We start from the raw sequence: 20,870 nt of genomic DNA, 5'->3' as shown, positions 1-20,870 counted from the left end.
ATTCAGTAATATATTGGCATTTAGAACAGCCCACTTAAAACAAGAGAAAATGTCAAAATGCACAAATTTTAATTGTTGACAGCACAAGCATGTGTTGTCATGCACAACTAGCAGCATACTTAAAAAAATCTAAAAGTTCTGTTTTCATCTGCTAGTATGATTGTAAACAGCTTCTTGCCTCTGCATGTATACATATTTTTTTTCCTTATTTTTGAAGTTTATCAAGCTCATACACACGCAAAGGCACTAAATCTACGCAAAGGCACTAAAAAGCCACAATCACTCGTAATGAAATATATATCCCTGCTGTTAAGTGATCCTTATAATCTCACAATAAAACCTCTTCAAACTCAGCAGAATCCTAAATAAACAAGAAACTATGTCCACTGAAAAAGAACGTTTAGATGAAAACACCGATAATACTAGTTTGAAAATTGATCTTTTTCAATCTCAGAAGGCTTCTTTTGTTAAAATGGTTTCAATATCATACAAATAAAGCTTTTCATGTGTTACAATCAATTGTGAAGAAACAAAAAGACCAGAGAAAGTCCTTGTACAAGAGATTGTTATTTTACTCTGAGACTGAATGAAGAGCACGACCTTTTATTTCTGTCAGAATAATTGACCCCAAATTTATTATTCTACAGTCTGAAGATAAATGGTGCATTTAAACAATTTGTTCTCTTGGATTTGAACTTAGATAAACTCACTTTACAAAAGGATCAAATTACACACTTAAATGATTCATTTTCTGTATGCTTTAAAAACAAAAATAACCATTCCTCTTAGTCTTATCTTTTATAATTCCATCACGAACAAATCAAGAACATTTCCTCCATACATTAGGCATCACAGAATGCATCATCAGCTCCAGTTTGAGGTATTGTTTTCCTGTCATGAAATATACCAATATCTAAACCTATAATCCACTTTGAATACATCACACCTATCCAGGTATAAACTTCTTTGAATAAATCAGACACATATCAGCTGGCTACAGATAATTCTGTTCAGCTGTTAAACTCGACATCAAGGTTACAGAGAAATATCACTTATATGTCACATCGAAAGTTTGTTTTTTATCCCTGCTCACTAATATTTCCCTGACAAACAATAACTTCCCTCTTCCTTCAGCTCCTTCTCTGAGAAGAGATACCTGAGCCCCACCCTGTTTCTCTGTTTATAACATGTCACTAGAAAGTCCTATTGTCAATTATATGTCTGCTGTGAAAATTGTCATTCAGTCGACCTACTTTGTTTACTTGTCACACACAAATTTTACAAAGTCCCTCTATTGTCATATTGTCTCATGCATCACCTTTTTAAGTCCCAATTTTGTACCAATTTCCTGCTAATGACCCAAATTTACACACCTATCACAAAAATTCTCTTACTGTCAGTGTTCATAAATTGCTTCAAGGAATATTGAAGTAAAGATAAATTTCACACCTAATTTGCACCAAATGTCTAATTACTAAAGGAAGGATGTGTTTTATTTTCAGTTATAGTATTACCAGAAGCAACAAAAATAATCAAAAACCAGGCATACAAATGACTGCAGATTCAATAAAAGCCAGCTGTGATACAAGCCTCATAGCTAGCACCTTTCTGTGATTTTCCAGTCTAAACAAGACTTGAGGTACTATGAGTGAGCTCACAAAATTAGAAACCCACCCCAAGCATTTTTTTAAAAGTGCCCAAATAAATCTTCTAAATGTGACCTTGAATTTGCCAAAATAATCTTGGTTAAAAAAAAATGACACATCCTCTGACATAACTAATCTATGAGTGATATGTGAACATCCAATGTTTCTCCATTAGAAAATAATGAACCTGACATGTTACATTCTTCTGCCAGTGACCTTGAACTTACCACATAGCCTTGGGTCATGTTAAGACACAAATAATCTTTGTTTGAAGTTTCAACTCCCAATACTTATCCATTAAAGAGTAGTGAAGTGGATACAAATATTGTATATTTTCTGCCAGTGATCCTGCACTTACCAGAATGACCTTGTATCAAGGTCATGACACATCTTATGGACATAAATAATTATTTTTTGTGTGAAGTATGGACTCGTTTTCCCATTACAAAGTAATAGACAAGACAAAATATAATACTTTTTCTGCCAGTGACCTTGAACTTGCTAAAATGATCTTAGCTGACATACCCTTTTGTCATAAGCAATCTTTGTGTCAAGTATCAACTTCCAATAAGAATCCATCTGAGAGTTATAGACCAGACACAAATATAACAACTTTTTCTGCCAGTGGCATTAAATCTGATGGAATGACCTTGGGTCAAGGTCAATAAAAACCCTTGGGTCATTTTCAAATATTTGTGATAAGTAAGAGCCTCTAATGTTCATTAAATGATACGTTACAGGACAGGAATAAAACATTTTTCTAAAACTAACCTTGAACTTGATCAAATGCCCTTCGATCAAAGTTATGACATGCTTTTAGTTCATAAGCAATCTTTGTATGAGGTATGAGCTTCCATTTAGAGGTTGTAAACTGGACATAAATTTTATACATTTTATGCCAGTAACATTGAACTTGCCGGAAAGACATTGGATCAAGGTCCTGACAATACCTTTACTTCATAAACAATATTTGTTCAAAGTAAGAGCTTTCACTGAATCTTCATTAGAAAGTTATAGCCCAGACATGATTACATGGACAGACAGACGGATGGACGGTCAGACAGACAAAGGTGATTCCTATAAGCCCTTCAATCTTAGTTTGCAGGGGGTTATAATAAAAAAAATGTTTAGTTTCTGTAATTTAGTCAGGACAGAGTCTGGACTCCTAGTCTTTCTCAACAGAGGCCCAGTCTGATGATCTGACTGATTTATGACTCTGTGTTGGACTCTGTTGTTGTGCCTAGTACTAAAATGGGCACTGTTCCATGATTGCTGGATTTATACTTCACACTGTCCTGACACCATCAATCACAGCACACCACATCTACTTATCTTACAACACTACACACAAGCTCTGCTCAAAATGTTTGTCTTTTCAAGTAAATTTGCCAATCATTTAAGAAATAGACAAAAATGAACTATAATAAAAAAACAAGAGGCCCATGGGCCACATCGCTCACCTGAGTAACTTTGGCCATGCTGTTCATTACCAGACTTCCCCCCTTGTAATACCTATTGTGGCCCCGCCCTACCCCCAGGGGCCATGATTTGAACAATTTAGAATCTACACTACCCCAGGATGCTTCCACATAAGTTTCAGCTTTTCTGGCCCAGTGGTTCTTGAGAAGAAGATTTTTTAATGACCCCACCCTATTTTTGTCTTTTCTTGATTATCTCATCTTGTAAGGGGACTTGGCCCTTTATTTCAATAATTTAAACTCCCCTTCCGCCAAGGATACTTTGTACCAAGTTTGGTTAAAATTGGCCCTGTGGTTCTTGAGAAGAAGTTCAAAATGTGGAAAGTTTACGGACGACGGACAACGGGTGATCAGAAAAGCTCACTTGAGCTTTCAGCTCAGGTGAGCTAAAAAAACCTTCAATCTGCATTAGAAAAAAATTAAATGGCATTTTTTTCAATCAAAATATTTTTAATGCCCTTTAATATAAATGTTAAGAGTGATTCTCTATAAAATACTTTTTTCAAACTAAATTGCAAAAAATACAATAGGTAATATTGTCCTTCTTTCAAAAAGTCTTAAGGTAATACATGGTTTTAATTCCTCAGAAATTCAAATCAAACAATTTTATTCCTTAATTGTTTAATACAAACAACTTTTATTAGTACTTTCATTAGGGACCCCATTAAGGTTCCTTGTATGAATTAAAGATACAGGTGTATAAGCTGAGAGCTCTGCCTATACTCTTTTGATACCGGCCATTATTATTATAATTTAGAATGTATTTAGTGGTCAAATACATGTGTGGCAGTCAGTCAGGCTGGTGGCCAGATAGCTCAGTTGGTAGACTACCTGACTGGTGATTCAGTGGCTCCATGTTCGAATCCTGGTCTGGTCTGTTCCATTCCTCTCCAGTTAAAAACGTATTACTTTTTTATCAATAACCAGATGGATGAATTCCCTTATGTTTGGGTACATGGGGACTTAATTCATTTCCTTCAAAATAATTTTTTAATTTATTTATTCTAGAGCACTAGTCCAGTAACTGAGTTTGATTCTGCTCTACTTGTGGCTAAACTTAGCCTTTTCAGGTAGAACTAAATCCTCAACTCAAAATTTTTTATTTTTTTTTGGTCATTAGACAATTTTCTGATGGAAGGGTGATAAGGCAGCCATAAAAATGAAATTCACTTAAACTTTGTGTATCGTATGGAGCAAGACTGAAGACAAATCATTGCTGAAAATGAAAATTGTTTAAAGAAAACAATTCATCATTATAGAAAAATTATGCCCAAAATTAAATATAAAGGAAAGAAATGCTTAAGTGTTTATGTTAAACCAATAAATATATTCATCAAATGAGAAAAATGTGTTTAATTAAGTCATGCAAATAAAAAATATATAAAGATAGCCAATTCACTGCAAAGGTTTACATAAAAAGCATCTGGTTTCAAGATGTGACATTCTTTCTTTTACAGACATATCTCTGTAACTGTAGTAGACTTTATGAATGTAGACTATAACTGTAGTAGAAAAACTGTGTATACCAAGGAAAACAGATCTGAATAAGAAAGCATCGACAACACAGAGTACACGGAAATAAATGTGACACAGTGAAGAAGTGACAAAGTGATCCCCAAACCTCCCAAAAACTGTGAGAGTCTCTGACGTCGACTTGGCTTTGGTGACAACTTTGTGTAAAATAGTTCCTCGGCACTCTGACAGTTACGCACTAAGTTAAAACAAAATGTGAACAACTGCGTAGAGTATTCAGTTAAATGACAGTTATGCACCAAGTTAAAACAAACGTAAACAACTGCGTAGAGTATTCATGCCGTTAAATGCAGCTGTTCAGCTTTAAATAATGAAACACACATGTACGATTCTCTAACCAAATGCACCAGCTTTAAATACCAATTTTAAATAACAACTTGATTTGGCTTAATTATTTCCACATTAATTAACATAGAACATATACTGTATAGCTTACTACAAGGCTGAGGGGGGCACAGCAAGTGCTCGTCCTGGTGCTGTCTGGCATTTTCCTGGATACTTTTAAGGGTTTCAAACCCCCATCTCTTGTCAAATTCTTCTTTGCCATCATCTAATCTTTTCTTTCTGAGGGTCACTAAGCTGGGTAAGTCATCAGCACCCTGATAAAGAAGGCATTGAAGACAAAGATAAAGAGAGATAACTCTAATGGTATTTCTAGGTTGATTCCCATTTAGTCATACTAGTTACCTCCTCTTGTTTGTGGAATGTAAGCGTTTTCAGGTCTTCTCTTAGCACACAGAAGGAAGGCTCCCATGGAACACTGGGGACAGACGGACCAGAGGACCATAGCTTAACGGTCAGGTCATGTGACGCATCTAAAAATACAACATCAGCATGAAATATGCTTGAAAGTAATGCCAGTTATAAACAGAAGAAAAAAATGTAACAGCTTTTTACAGTAAATTTGTGATGATAATAATATCATAAGTTTTACAAGCAGGCTTCAAAATTTTATATAAAAAATCCTTTTTTTTAACACACTTTATTGAAAAGTCTAATTTTAAACATTGTTCCATTAATCATGTTTTAAGAAAACATAAAATAAATGAAAATGTCTATTAAATCTTTGATCATCTTAAATGACGTATTTTTTTTCCTGTTTGGCTTGGAATTATCAGATGAAATGTTTTTTTAAGTGTATAGGAAGTTTACATGCTCTCTTACATGATCAAAAGAGAGCCGATTTTGACATTATGCAGTACTAGAGTGGATAAAGTGATAGATGTATTTATAGACACTGGTTGTTGGTATGTAATTCTTCCTGGGAATTGATCCCTATATTTCTATAGGTGAGTCATCGATCATCAGTTATTTATGGTGAGGTCTGTCAGTGAAGGACAAGGCAACAGATTGCCCACTGTAACTGTCACATCTAACCTACTTCATAATATTTACTTATCCCACAAATTCCATGCAAAACATGTTTACATCTTCTTATTTTTCATTAAAATTTTCATTTCCAGGGCCCTGGTATTGGAAAAATAATAGGTAGTACAGCCTAGAGCAACAACCTCTCATTATAAACTGTATTCATTAGGAGTCAATTACAGGGGAGGACGGAGTCTTTCATCTTTCAGATTACATTTCAAAAGAAACATCAAACCTTGCAAGGATGCAATATAAAGAAGTTATTGGTGATAAATTCTAAGACGTGATCATCCCCGGCTCTTCTGGTAATTATATAGCTCTCCCTCCTTTGTATTAGGTGTTTTCAGTCAATTCTGGCATGACAGTATACAAAGCAATGACCGACGCTAGGCTCACATCAGAATGCAGGTATATCACAGTGTTGGTTTGTCTGTCCAAGAACACAATAACCTCATATGATAACCTCAGTACTTCATAATCAGCACTGTAACCTCATATGATAATTTATATTACCTGAGGATGCTTCCTGACATAAATATGGCTTTGCTATTCTCGAGAAGAAGATTTTTGCTATGTATTCCTATGTATAACTTTGATCCCCTACTATGGACCCTACCCCCGGGGGCCATGATTTGAGTATTCTTGAATCTAAACTATTTGAGGATGCTTCTGTATTAATATGATTAATCATGGCTTTAATGTTCTTGAGAAGATTTTTAAAAATTTTTCCTAAATATTCCTATGTATAACTTTGATCCCCTGTTGTGGCCCCACCCTATCCCCCGGGGTCATAATTTGAACAAACTTGAATTGACACTTTGTAATGAAGCTTTTACATATTACGTTTCATCTTTTCTGGTTCTTGAGAAGATTTTTAAAAGAATGCCATTAAATTTTCATTCATTCTTAATTATCTCCCCTTTAAAAAATTGAATCCATACAGCTTGGGAATGTTTGCAAATTAAAAGTTCTATTGTTGTTCTGGAGCAGATTTTCAAAAAGTTTTCTTATACAGTCCAATGTAAGACTTGTTCTATACAAACCCCTATAGTGGTTCCACAATAATCCCGGGGGCAATGATTTGAATAATTTTAAAAAGCTTTCACATAAGTTTAAACTTTTCAGATTTTAAAATTTTAAAAGAGATTTTTCCTATATATTTCAATGTAAAACTTTGATCCCCATTTGTGGCCCCACCCTACCCTAGGGGACCAAGAACAATTTAGAATGTACATCATGTCAGGAAGCTTTCACATAAGTTAAAATTTTTCAGATTTTAAAACCTTTTCCTATTTATTCCAACCCTACCCTGGGGGGCCAAGAACAATTTAGATTCTACATTAAGTCAGGAAGCTTTCACGTAAGTTTAAACTTTTCAGGTCCAGTGGTTCATTAGAAGATTTTTCCATATTCCTATCTCCTATTTTGGCACCATCCTACCCCTGGGGACCATGATTTAATCAATTTAAATTCTACTCTACCCCATGATGATTTCCATATGAGTTTCATCTTTTCTGGTCCAGAGGTTTATGAGAAGAAGATTTTTTTTATGACCCCACCCTATTTTTGCCTTTTCTTGATTATCTCCCCTTGTAAAGGAGCTTTGCCTTTCATTTGAATAATTTACAATCTCCTTCACCTAAGGATGCCAACTTTTAAAATAACTTTTTAAACAAGTGCCAACTTTTAAATTAGTTAAAATTGGCACAGATGTTCTTGTGAAGAAGTCAAAAATGTGAAAAATTTACAGACAGACAGACATCGAACAATGGTAATCAGAAAAGCTCACTTCAGCTTTCAGCTCACATGAGCTAAAAACTAGACAGTTATTCCTTAATTACATGAGATATAAATAGGCTTTGATGAAGAAGCTGATTTTTAGGTACAATGTGTATAATGAATAATGTGTAGTATTTCTGATCTTTCTGGTTATAGACATGTGATTTTGATATTTACACAAAATATTGTCAGATACTGTCCATATAAATAACGAAAGTACACATATATTTATAATATTATAAGATTGTGTTCATTAAAGACCCTTGCTGACGACTTGTAAAATAAAATGTGAGGAAGAAACCAACATGAGGAAATTCCCCTTCAATGTTCACTGGTTAGATTTAGGATGTGATAAATGTCAAATCAATTGAAAAATTGTAAATTTATTTCCAAAAAAAAAAAAAAAAAAAATTTGTATGCACATACAAAATCACAAAATTCATGCAATGATTTCTTTGTACCAAGAATTTCATGTTAATAGAGGAAAAAACTCTGCTTCCCTCAGGGTTTAACTTCAAACTTAAAGTAAAACTTCCATAATATTGTAGTGCATAAACAAGACATTTTGTCACTTTTGAGATTAATGTTAGGAGACCTTGCATATGCTGCATGGGAGGAAAAGTTCACAGTGTTTAATTTTTGCTGTATTCACACAGTCTTGTGAGCCTGATAAAAAAAGTTTAATAAATTGTACATTATATACACATTAAAAACAAACCTAATATCTGCATGAATTCAAATACCACGAAAAACAAAAACTACATAAAATTTTAAAACCACAAATTTTTGCAGTATTATAGTTAGAGATTTACAATTAATGTATTACGTGCTGCAATATCTTATGTACATGTTAAGTTTCCAAGGAAAAAATTCAGCAAAAGTTGCATTCAGAACTTAAATCTTAATTCTGTTTTGGAGAACTCAATTTGGGATATCTAAAAAGAGTGAAAGACATCTAAAATGGGACAGTGTAAAAAAAATATACATGTACTTATGTTATGTAACTAATTCAAACACATTCTAATTAACCATCTTAGTTTTTTCAAACAATGGTTTTGATGATTCATTGGATGCTGCAACTTGAATAATTCTAGCAGCCTGTTTCTGAAGTTTAAGGATTCTTTGTTAGTTTTAGATGCATTACCCCAAATCATAAGACAGTACTTTACTGAGGGCAAAATGTGTGCATTGATCCATCTTTAAAAACTTGTTTGGTTGCCTCTCCTGACCGACTGGTTAAAAATGGCCCAACTCTAAACTTTTTTTGACCTCCAGGAAGCAAATATTTTTTTATGCATTCTGGATAAAAGATTATGAAAATTCAGCATTGAAATTGAAATTTTCTGGGGGAAAAAATTCTCACCTACCTTCCAACCCAATTTTTTCATCCTTAGAGTCAGGAAAGGGCAAACAAACATAATTTTAAAGTTGGCCTTATAGAAGAGTTTTCTGGTACTTAATGGCAGAACTTTTTTTAATTTTACCAAATTTAAATAACTTGTATGTTAAGGATTTACAAACTGAATCTACATGACAATTACACTGAAGAGTTTGATCTATTTGAACACCTACAAGTTTTTCAACTTCAAGTCGTTTTCCAGTTTTTCGTCAGAAATTTCTGTATGAAGTACTGGAATGTCTAGCCTACAGGAAACTAAACAAATTGTTTCATGGAAAGCTCTGGATCTGAGGATAAGACTGGTTGACATTGTTCCTTTCTTTTCATCCTAAATAGCCCTGTATCCAAATTACAGGATTGTTAAAGCCCTGTTACTCCTTCATCCAAATTACAGGATTGCTAAAGCTCTGTAACTCCTTCATCCAAATTACAGGATTATTAAATCCCTGTTACTCTTTCATCCAAATTACAGAATTAAAAACAAAACAAAGAAAAACTGGAGACCAACACCTTGAGGTTGAAGTTGTGGAAGATTCTCACCTGTGGATACCAAACAGTATTCAATAGGGTCTGTACCTAAAGTTGTAAACTTAAAGATATAAAACAGATCACTAACACTTCGTGAGAATGCAGCAGTGAATTTATTTTGTTGATCGGTTTTGACCAGAGACGGTCGTCATCAGAACAATCAAGCATGTAAATTTATCTATTGAAGTAAAAATTGCGGATGACGTTGCTATAAACAAAATAAAATGGGGACTGTTTTGTACATATGCGGACCTGCTTAACAACGGTATTTTATACAAGATATAATCAGTTTACGTTGTCTCTAAAGCTTTTTCTGACTTAAGATTTAGTAAGTAAATGAAATAATTGTATTTTATGATTAATAAAATAGTCCATAAATTCTGTGGATTGTTATTCTTCTGTTGTGTCATAAAATTACAGAATTGTTAAAGCCCTGTTAATCCTTCATCCAAATTACAGAATTGTTAAAGCCCTGTTACTCCTTCATCCAAATTACAGGATTGTTAAAAGCTTTGTAACTCCTTCATCCAAATTCAGACTTGTCGAAATCCGCCGGTCCTGTCGGCAAGGCCGGCAAAAATTTGTCTGGACCGACAACTTTAAAGAAAACATCGGTCCAGATGACCGTTTGAAAAAATCGAGCGTGAGGCAAATTTAATAAAGGTCGGGATCGGGATGCGCAGCTGAAGGTCACAAACACAGGAAAAATGGCCGCGTAGGCGGCGTGTTGACGATAGCCAATTAAATTTGTTATAGAAAAGTCATAAAACATGTCATTTATGTCTTTTATTAAAGACTTTTAATCCCAAGGAAGGAAACTTGTAAGATTGAAGGCTGTTGAAAATAATCCAGGGCATTTTGGTGCTGTTATTAATATGACTTTCACAGCGTCAAAATAAGGTACATGTATCTGGTCTGACAAAACTTTGACTGGTCCGACAGAACATTTGACTTTGTCAGACCAAATGTCTGACAATGATTTAAAAATTTCGACAAGTCTGCAAATTACAGGATTGTTAAAGCTCTGTAACTCCTTCATCCAAATTACAGGATTGTTAAAGCCCTGTTACTCCTTCATCCAAATTACAGGATTGTTAAAGCCCTGTTACTCCTTCATTCAAGTAACATGCAAAGATATTGTTTAAGCCCTGTAATCCCTTCATTTAAGGAACAGGATTATTTAAGCCCTGCAACTCCTACATCCTGATAAGAGGCCTGTTCCTCATCCAGAGTAAAAGAATTAATTACATCTGGATACTCTTTCATTCAGGTAACAGGATTGTTTAAACTCTGGACCTGTTGAATTTTGGGTTTCTCTCCTTCATTTGAGTAATAGGACATGTATCCCTTAATCAATCTACTGACATTTGGGTAAAAGGATTGCTTCAGTCCTATACCAGCCTAGACTGATTCTCTCCTTCACTTACAGTATTGCTTCAGTCCTAAATGCCTAGCCTTCACTTACAGGATTGCTTCAGTCCTTTATGCCTAACCTTCACTTACAGTATTGTTTCAATCGTATATGCCTAGCCTTCACTTAGAGTATTGCTTCAATCCTATATGCCTAGCCTTCACTTACAGTATTGCTTCAATCCTATATGCCTCGCCTTCACTTACAGTATTGCTTCAGTCCTATATGCCTAACCTTCACTTACAGTACTGCTTCAGTCTTATATGCCTAGCCTTCACTTAGAGTATTGCTTCAGTCCTATATGCCTAGCCTTCACTTACAGTATTGCTTCAGTCCTATATGCCTAGCCTTCACCTACAGGATTGCTTCAGTCCTATATGCCTAGCCTTCACCTACAGGATTGCTTCAGTCCTATATGCCTAACCTTCACTTACAGTACTGCTTCAGTCCTATATGCCTAGCCTTCACTTAGAGTATTGCTTCAGTCCTATATGTCTAGACTTCACTTACAGTATTGCTTCAGTCCTTTAAGCCTAACCTTCACTTACAGTATTGCTTCAGTCCTTTAAGCCTAGCCTTCACTTACAGTATTGCTTCTGTCCTATATGCCTAACCTTCACTTAGAGTATTGCTTCTGTCCTTAGAATATGCCTAGCCTTCACTTACAGGATTGCTTCAGTCCTATAAGACTAGATTTTTAAAGTCCTTTTTCCTTTTGTTGACCTAATCCTTCACTTTGAGGTAACAGGATTTTTTTTTATTCCTTTAAACTTTTATTTAAGCAGGTAGCAGGACTTGTGACAAGAATTTGACAGTCTAATGCCCCTTGCATTCAGTATTAGCACCATGTAAGTCACTCTGAAGATCTGACATGTTTTCTAATGGACCACACTTGGTGCTTGAAATAAATTCTATCAGCTTGTAAAATCTCTTATGATTTGCATAATATCTTAGATACTTGGCATTGTCACTACACTTTTGGACTGCATTTTCAATTGATTGAGATAGCTCAAATGTAACTTGTTTGGATGCCCCAGGAGACTTGATCCCTTTCATTCCGTAGTGATGGACTCCCCTGGCTGGGAAAAATTGAGGTTCAGAGTCTTTGATTCCTAAGATTAATCAAAAAATGAACTATCTGGCCTCCAACTGACAGAGTACAGATCTCACTGTCTCTCTCTCATCAGTATTAATGAAACATTGCTATAAAACCTCTCTCTCTCTCTCCCTCTCATCAGTGATAATAAAACATTGCTATTAAAATCTCTCTCTCTCTCTCAAGTCATAATAAAACATTGTTATTAAAATCTCTCTCTCTCTCTCTCTCTCTCATCAGTGATAATAAAACATTGCTATTAAAATATCTCTCTTTTTTTTCTCTCTCTCTCTCATCAGTGATCATAAAACATTGCTATTAAATCCTCTTTCTCCGTGTGTCTCCCTGAACTGTTGATGAAACACACTGCTTCTAAATTCAAGATGCCACTCTAATTGATTAATCAACTAGTGACAATGTATATAAAGAATTCTTTAATTCTGGCAGACTTCAAAAGTCACATGAAATTAATCAAACTTTAACTTTTATACAACATTCATTACTAATCTTACATTCCAACATTCATTTCATTTCAGTGAACTTTTTAACTTCAATTTACAAATGTTCAAAGGAAAAATGTTTGATGTAAGAAAATCTCAGATGAGTTACCCATTAAAACTTTTTTAATGAAATGGGGACAGTTAAAACTGTTAGACTTCTAAATAATATTTCAAAGTTCAGTGAATAATGTTGTAAAATGTAAATCCCTGACCTGGTTAACATTAACAAAAGACTTTAAATCTTCCACTGAGCATTTATGAAGAAACATTTCCTGTCCTCAGAAATTTGTTGATTTTTAAAATCTGATAAAAAAAAAACCAACTCATTTTTTTTCTAGGCTATAAATTCATTTTGTAGATAGAAGTCAACCCTTGAACAAGTCCCTAATTTCTGAGTTTAGAGCTCTCTACATAGAGTAGACTCAGCATATGTTATAGGACTCTACTGTAGGCTGTTTAATTTTGTGAGAGTATTTATCCTCTGCCTTCCAATATTTTGTTTTCATTCACCTTATTATCTTTAAACTTTAGATATCAGTGGAAGATATAGGATTTGATTCTTTAAAGGGGGGGGGGGGGGGGGCAACAGGCCAGAGCTTTAGGGATCCAGGTCAATTCCCCAGTGACGGCCAAGGGGGCTAAGCCCCCAAAACTACCAATTTTTAGATTTTTAAGAACAGTTGCATGAGTTATTTTAATTATACTTTGTAGAAGAAATATCCAACAACAATTTTTCAGTAGTTCTATTATACTTTTGGTCACAAAAATAATTGGGGGGGGGGGCTTCTAAATCTGCCACTGTATATTCGCTGTTTCTTTGAACTTGTGACTTTAACTGAAAACACAAATACCAAGCAAATGTCAGAAGTGAGATTTTGATATTTCATTTGTCCACTTTTTCCTGACCTCCCCTTTTTCTATTTTCCTGTTTGCTGTAGTTAATCTCTTTAAGTTCAACCTATAACCTCTACCTTCAATCCTGGATAAAACTAATATATTATCATCCCGCTCATACTCGAGATTATTCAATACAGCTCAATCATGTAACAGATTGAAGTACTTACGACGGCCCAGCATGTTACAACGGAAACACACAGACAAACCATCTTCCTGTGTACACAGTTACAGTGCCAATGTCATTATCAACAGATCTTCCTCAACTAATTATACAAAAAGGTTCTATTTATAGTTCACATAGGTAAAAAAAAATATTTATAAAATAAAATTTTCAGGATGAAACTTTTGGGTGACAAAATGATATGTTACTCATTAGACCTTAGTTAATAGCTTCCATCACATAAATCTGAGATTTATTAGGACCAAAGAGTGTTTTATTGAAAGTTGACCCTATGTTTTATTAAAACAAGTCCATTGAGGGTTGTCTATAATAAAGGTTCAATCTCACCATCCACCCAAAGAAAATTCTATAAAACAGAAGTTAATGTAAACAAAGATAAGCCTCGTGTCACAACTTTATTTGCTGACATCAAAATCATCAAACATGACCCCCCAATTTCCACAGGAAATGTCAATTTTTTAAACTAGCCAGGGACACACAAGTAGAATTTAAAAAAAATTTGCATAAAATTTCTCCATTTAAAATAAAATTGTGTAAGTGGAAATTATGGGTCCAAGTGAGTGGTGCATTTAATCTTAGGCTGTCAACATTTTGTCTGATTTTATAATGCTTTACTGATCTTCTGTGTTATCTTGAAAATGTGAATCATTTTGATAAAAAAAAGAAAATATGGCAAACATCAGTAGTTAAATGGAGCTAAATTGTGAAAAACAGGGGTGTCAGAATAAATGAAAAACATTAGATGGAAAAGGAGAGATATAGTTATGAATAATGAAAGCATTGAAACAAACGTACAGGTATGGGGCAAGCAAAAATATTCCCAGGTAAAGGATTACAGGTGATTGTCAATCAAACATCAAACAGTGATGACCACATGATGAAAAATGTGGCACTCCAACACACAATTCTCTTGCACAATAAATGGTACTTGGAAAAGTACTAATTAATGTATAGCTCAAATAAAAAAAAAATGCACCAAAAGTTCAACCAAATCATCAAAAATTCTAACTATCAACTTCTCTCATTATAAAAAAATAAGTGTTATCGATTGCACATATGTTAAACTGAACTGTTCCAATGAAATATCTTTTTACACACACATTAACAAAACCTGTTACATAACGGATAGTACGAGTGTCATCTTGTTTACCGCAATATCTTAAAGATTAAAAAAGAACCTACCCCACACCATGAGCCAGCCCTCTATCCTCAAAGGTCCCTCTCCGTTTTCCTCCATCTATATCTTCCGATATTTTGCTGTTAATTTTAAAACAAGGATGTTCTTATAGATCGAACTCACAACAATTAAAACTTAGCCACATTTTTACATATTTCCTGGGGTAAAGTTTTCTCACTTTTCCTGCATCCGTTTGCTTGCCAGCTAACGGTGTAATGCGACAGTCCCTCTCTCCCTGTCAATCATCTACGTGTAGGCGAGAGATAATGAACATGGGTGAAAGGTGTTCGATTTTAGTAGTACAATACGTGTTTTCTGTGTTTATTATCTCATAACTTTCACATTCCATTGATTTCAAAAATATATCTGTGTTACCTTGATGTGAAATAAATATTTAGATTATCTATTAGGGGCGTTAGCTTTACTGTTTATTTATAGATAATGAACACGTGGTTTTTCGATGGTAAACAGTAATGTTGTAATCCTTCCGCATTTTTAAGACGTTAAAATACCTGGAGCTTTACATGATTATATAATACATGTCATTAATCAGAGTAAACTACGCATGTTTGTAAGTAAACCATACCTCTCTCTCTCTCCATACATGTCATCGGGGAAATTGAATCTATAAATATTAGAGGATTGCCCCCTTCCCCCGAGTTTGAATTGCAGTTTGTGAATTCTACTGACAGTTACAGGGAAATGTTTCTGACTCGAAGGCCATTCAGTTCATGAGTGAGTTTGGGGGTAAGGATATTTTACCTGTATCCCTGGCATCAATATACTATTATAGCGATGGGGGTAACTAATCTCGGCTGCATGAGATTGCTTCACCGGTGACGGCATCAGTCGAGCCCAATCTCGGCCGAATATAAATATTTCCGTAGACATTTTTCAATTTTCAATGAATACTTACCAAATAATAATAATAATAATATTTAAGTATTCGATAATCTTTCTGAATTGTTAATCATCAGATAGGTTAATTTTTTTATCGTTGAATTTAGGATTTCCATTCTAAAGCAGAGAAGAGGTATATCTACAGGGGCACACCCCTACTACCTTGTACACAGTTCGTGCCCCCTCACATAATTACCACCTAATAAACAGTTCACCCCCCCCCCCTGGAGAATTTTCTGGTGATTAAGGGGTAGAGTGGAGAAGAGCTTTCATTGCATTTCTATTTGCATCTTCGCTAGCCAAGGGTTTCTGATACGCTACTCTCCTCATAAACTTATGAGGAGAGTAGAGTATCAGAAGCCCTTGGCTAGCGAAGATGTTCTATTTGATATTTTAATAAATATCATTCGATTTTATATATGATTCTAAGAACTAAATTTTCTTCCTTATAAAGTACTCGACATATTTGTTGAAATTGTTTGCTGGAAAGTGGGAACAATTAAGGTCCACTTACAAATTATAATGGCCATGACAATGACGGTCTTATAAAAAGAAATGTTGTCTGGAATCATCACGGTAGAAAGATGACAACTCGATCATAGAAAAACTCAAATCCCTCCCCCTCTCTCCCTCTCTACATATACATGTATGTGTACAGTGTATATTTTTTTCCCTTTTAAGCTCCTGGCACATTTTTTACGAAAGCTCATTGAGCTCAGTTTCTTTGGTAAAAAAATATTTTTTGCGTTATAACGCGAAACTTTTGCTAAAAAACGCGAAACTTTCGCGTTACAACGCGTAACTTGCGCGAAAGCATAGCTACTTCATGCCTGTAGCCCCTCCCCCCCCCCCCATAATAACGTAGTAGGTTTATATTGTTGTTTTTTGGTGTTTTTTTTTGCTTGTCAAAGAATTTTTGCTCGATAGCCCCCCCCCCCCCCCCCACTGAAAATATTTTGACTGTGCTCTCCAACTGCTTTCTGGAGGCCTGAAACGACAGGTCCGTAGCAACGGTTTCAAGAGGGGGGGGGGGCTTAAAAACAAACAAACAAACATAAGAAAAAAAACTGACCAAAAGTGAGGGGAACAACTTCCTAAATTATCTGACAAGCCATAGAAAAAAACTTATTTACTGCCTAAATACTGGAATTACAACATCAAAAAGTGGGGGGGGGGGGGAGCATCGAAATGATAATTTACTATAGCAAAGTACTTTCCTCAGAAAAAATGGGAGGGCACCCCCCCCCCCCCCGCCTTCTGCGGGTCTGTACGAGTAAGTACAATGTATTTTTTTGTTACCCCTTGAGGGTCCTTAATCAATTTCAATTCAATTTATTGATTCACCAAACATGTTGGCATACAACCATGTTACATACAGAATGAAAAGTACAATGTGTTATCAGATTACTAAAACACATACCAAAGTAAATACATAAGTGAAGTCAACTATGTTTTCAACTTAAAGTTTATACATAATAATTTAGCAACCAGTATAATATGAACAGAGAAGAATTGATTATATAATGTATTAAATAAGTTTAGACCGCAATTCAAAACTTTCATAAAAATTCACATATATAGCCTTCTAGAATGAACTGCATTGTCAGGATTACAAAATACTTTACAATGATTTTCCTTCAACATGTTATCATTTAAATTACAGATGTTCAAAGGAAAATACTTTTTCGTAAATCTTTATATGTAGGACAGTCAGATCTGAAATGTATTTCATTTTCTACAACAGTTTTACAAAAGTGACAAAAACGAGATTTTTTGGGATACAAGGCTTTTGAATATCTACCTGTTTCGATTTCTAAAGGGTGTGCAGAAATTCTCAGTTTTGTTAATTTAGAACGTACAGGTTTATTAATTGGAAATTCAAGTAATCTTGTAACTCATAGTTCTTTCTAATTTGACTGTAAAATAATAATTTACCACATTTAGAGAATTCAATGTTCTGAAGTTGCAAATTAACATTTTTTATATAAATTTTTCAAACAGACGCTGAATGTATTATCAACAATATCTAATGATGGAAGTTTAAGTTTCTTTTTTAATTTATCAATCTGACCCTGCTAATTTTCCTTTATCTGTAAAGAAGATGGGTGAATATATATCGAGCGAAAAGCCTATAGTGTGACAAACATGAAGATGAAAAAATGATGAAAATGAATCTCAATTATATAAAAATTTTCCTTGATATTTCATCCAACATTAAAATATACTTTATGTTTAATCTCTACAATTTGCAAAAATCTCTAAAAGATTGAAATTATTTGCCTATGAAATATTATTCACACACTAAAGAGGGCAAAAAGAGTCATTTTCTCATACTATAACACTATTTTTTGATATGAGTGGGTCTTCGCTCCATTTTTTTGAAAGTTAATCCTCAAAGTTTGCATAAAAATATACATTTTTGGGTTTTTGGGAGCATAGACCCACTCTACCTTAAAAATATACTTTTAAGACATAACATTCGCATCTTTTCGAGAAATACTTGAATTAGTCCATAAAGTCACGGGTCATATCACAAACCTGATTTAAATGCCACTATTCATCAGGACCTGTGTAGTCTAGTGGTTAGCGTGCTAGTCTCGAAAGAAAATGATACTTAGGGTTTTTATTGCTAGGGTTCGAACCCCACAAATACCACATTTATTTTTAATAAAAGAATAAATTTTACCGAGAAAATTTGCCTCGGAAAAGTTTTGTTTATCATAGTTTCATTAATTTAAATAATGAGAACTTTACTCTAAATACTTACTTCACAAATTGAACATGAATTTTATTTATCTGAAGCTATAGGCTTTCTGCACGCTATGTTCACCCATCTCCTTGGTAAACAACTCCAGAGAAATGCATGTAATAAGAAAGGTAACTCTAATTCCCTTAAGCAAAATAAACGAACGAGTTAGGGAACTTGCCTAAAGCTACTTTCAATTTGCCGCCATATGTCAGAAGTTCACGCAAAGTTTTCCATACACCTTTAGGAGAACAAACTGTCGATCAAACAAAAAAGATAAGATAAAATAACTTATTTCATCCATGAATTCCATAAATGCTCTGCAACTGGCCAACTGCTAGGCTGCCCTTTGTCAAATTTAGAACAGACCACAGTTTACATTATGCAGTTATGGTCTAGACAAAAAAATCGGTAAGTACTGCGTTTTTATTAAAGAAGCTTTAATTGTACTGTGTTATTACAAAGTGTATTGTTAGCAGGGGTTGATACCAGAAAACGATAGATGTAAACAGATTAAAGTGTCAATACTGATTAAGATAGCAAGCATGTTATCTGTCTTTGAAATTGATGAATTATACGGTCTGGTAGAAATTAAGGATTAAACCCAGGGAAGGTTAAATGATAACGTCTTCATTGTAAGAGCTGACACTCGACTATATGGCATTCTTCTTGTTATCATGCCAAAGGAATTTATTATTTAATGTTTTTGTTTTAAACTTACTCTTAACTGACTTAAAAAAAATTAATTGAGTTAATTTAAGGATCCTGGTGTTTGTAGTGTACACATAAAACAAAAATGCATGCACTGTTATAAATAAAACTTTTATTGAATGAATAGCTTATTTTGTCTATCATAATTTTTTTCATTTTGTCATGTAATTTGATTCTATAAAACTAGATATAATGAAGACTATGTACAATAAGTTACAATAATGTTCAGTCAAGAAAATTTATTAACATACAAAATTGAATCTGACAATTTTTACTGACGTCAGTGTAGGCATACATACATCTTATGATCTCAAGTGATCCTCACTATTTACATACGTACACATGAACATAGGGTTATAGCATAAGTACTACCGGTGGTAGCTATTGGTCATCCCAGACCATTACACCACTACCTATGTAACATTCCCTAATCTGACAAACACTTCAATGGAGCAGAGATCCCTGGGCAAAATTACAACATTTGTAAGTTTAAAAAGTTTACTGTTAAAACTGTTATCCTGTTAAAATTTGGCCTCAGGTGTTTTGAAAATAATGATTCACTTGAAGAGTTTAACAACAGTGTATTTCAGGACCAGGTAAGGCTCTGCCAGCTATTGCTATTTCCACTGACAAGGTTTAGTGTTTTGCGATGTATCGTGGATTGGATTTTTTTTATATTTTATGTGATTGTCGGATCTTTTGAGATGTGACTTTTCAATCAGTGTGATACCTATCGGTGACTTATAAGGAGTTCACTCTGGAATCAGATAAATTTTGTCAATACAATGGTGGCTTAGATGTGTGGTGGAGCTAAGTGAACTGACTGCCTGTGTGACATCGATTTCAAAGGATTCTTAAGTTTGTTTTTGGTCTCTTTAAGCATGATGAGGTAAATTCTATATACAATGACTAAAAACCGTCCTTTCTTTAACAGGTTAAATGAATAATAGTTTTATCTCTCTGAGATTATCTTAGAATTGTTCTTGCACACAAATGCATCATTTCTTTTGAAAAATGAATTCAAAGTATTGAAGAATGAGTCATTTAATTGCATTTGAAGAATTGCACTCATCTCCTTTGTTGTGAGCAGCCAGTTTTACGATGGCATATTTTCCAAAATTAGGATGTCATTATAAATAGGATGTAAACACAGATTTATGACGGGGATGTATAGTTCTGTAAAAGGAAGTTTTGTCTGTGTGATTTAAAATCAATGTTGGTATGTACCTTTTTAATTTGTAAATACATGACCATTTTTAAATAGTGCATTTTTTTATCTTCTCATTTGTTCATTTCTTTGATTTAGGGAGAAAAAAAAACAACAACACATTTTTGGCCATTTTAAATTTTTGTTGAAATTAATTACAGTTACAGTAGTAATTTAAGTCTGAAGATAATGTCTTTTCTGTAATGCACATATTCATGACTAAAACTTTAATTAATGCAGTAATAATATTGGACTTGCATTGGTGCGAGCTATTCTGTACTACATTTATGTTTTACCCTCAAGCCATATGCAT

At 34.1% G+C, this 20,870-nt stretch overlaps 1 protein-coding gene across 5 annotated transcripts in view; it reads right to left on the bottom strand.

Annotated features, from left to right (window-relative positions):
* LOC133173218 (disabled homolog 2-interacting protein-like) overlaps positions 1 to 5,222 on the bottom strand; it is a 49,328-nt gene extending 44,106 nt beyond the window's left edge. For 3 of the 5 annotated variants that reach the window (XM_061308181.1, XM_061308177.1, XM_061308186.1), the window contains exons 1-2: positions 5,094 to 5,221; positions 4,746 to 4,835 (exon numbers count right to left, since the gene is read on the bottom strand). In XM_061308181.1, coding sequence (XP_061164165.1) covers positions 4,746 to 4,835; position 5,094 — 91 coding nt within the window. In that variant the 5' untranslated portion in view covers positions 5,095 to 5,221. Of the gene's footprint in view, positions 1 to 4,745; positions 4,836 to 5,093 lie in introns of all 5 variants that reach the window. The other 2 variants (XM_061308178.1, XM_061308183.1) reach the window with 1 other exon arrangement.
* Positions 5,223 to 20,870: the final 15,648 nt, after the last annotated feature.

Source organism: Saccostrea echinata, unplaced genomic scaffold (assembly GCF_033153115.1).
Source record: "Saccostrea echinata isolate AGI-Se365-2 ecotype Australia unplaced genomic scaffold, CSIRO_AGI_Sech_v1 ptg000056l, whole genome shotgun sequence".
Taxonomy (NCBI): Eukaryota; Metazoa; Mollusca; class Bivalvia; order Ostreida; family Ostreidae; genus Saccostrea; species Saccostrea echinata.
The sequence above is the reverse complement of the archived record's forward strand: the minus strand, read 5'-3'. Positions and strand labels throughout refer to the sequence as shown.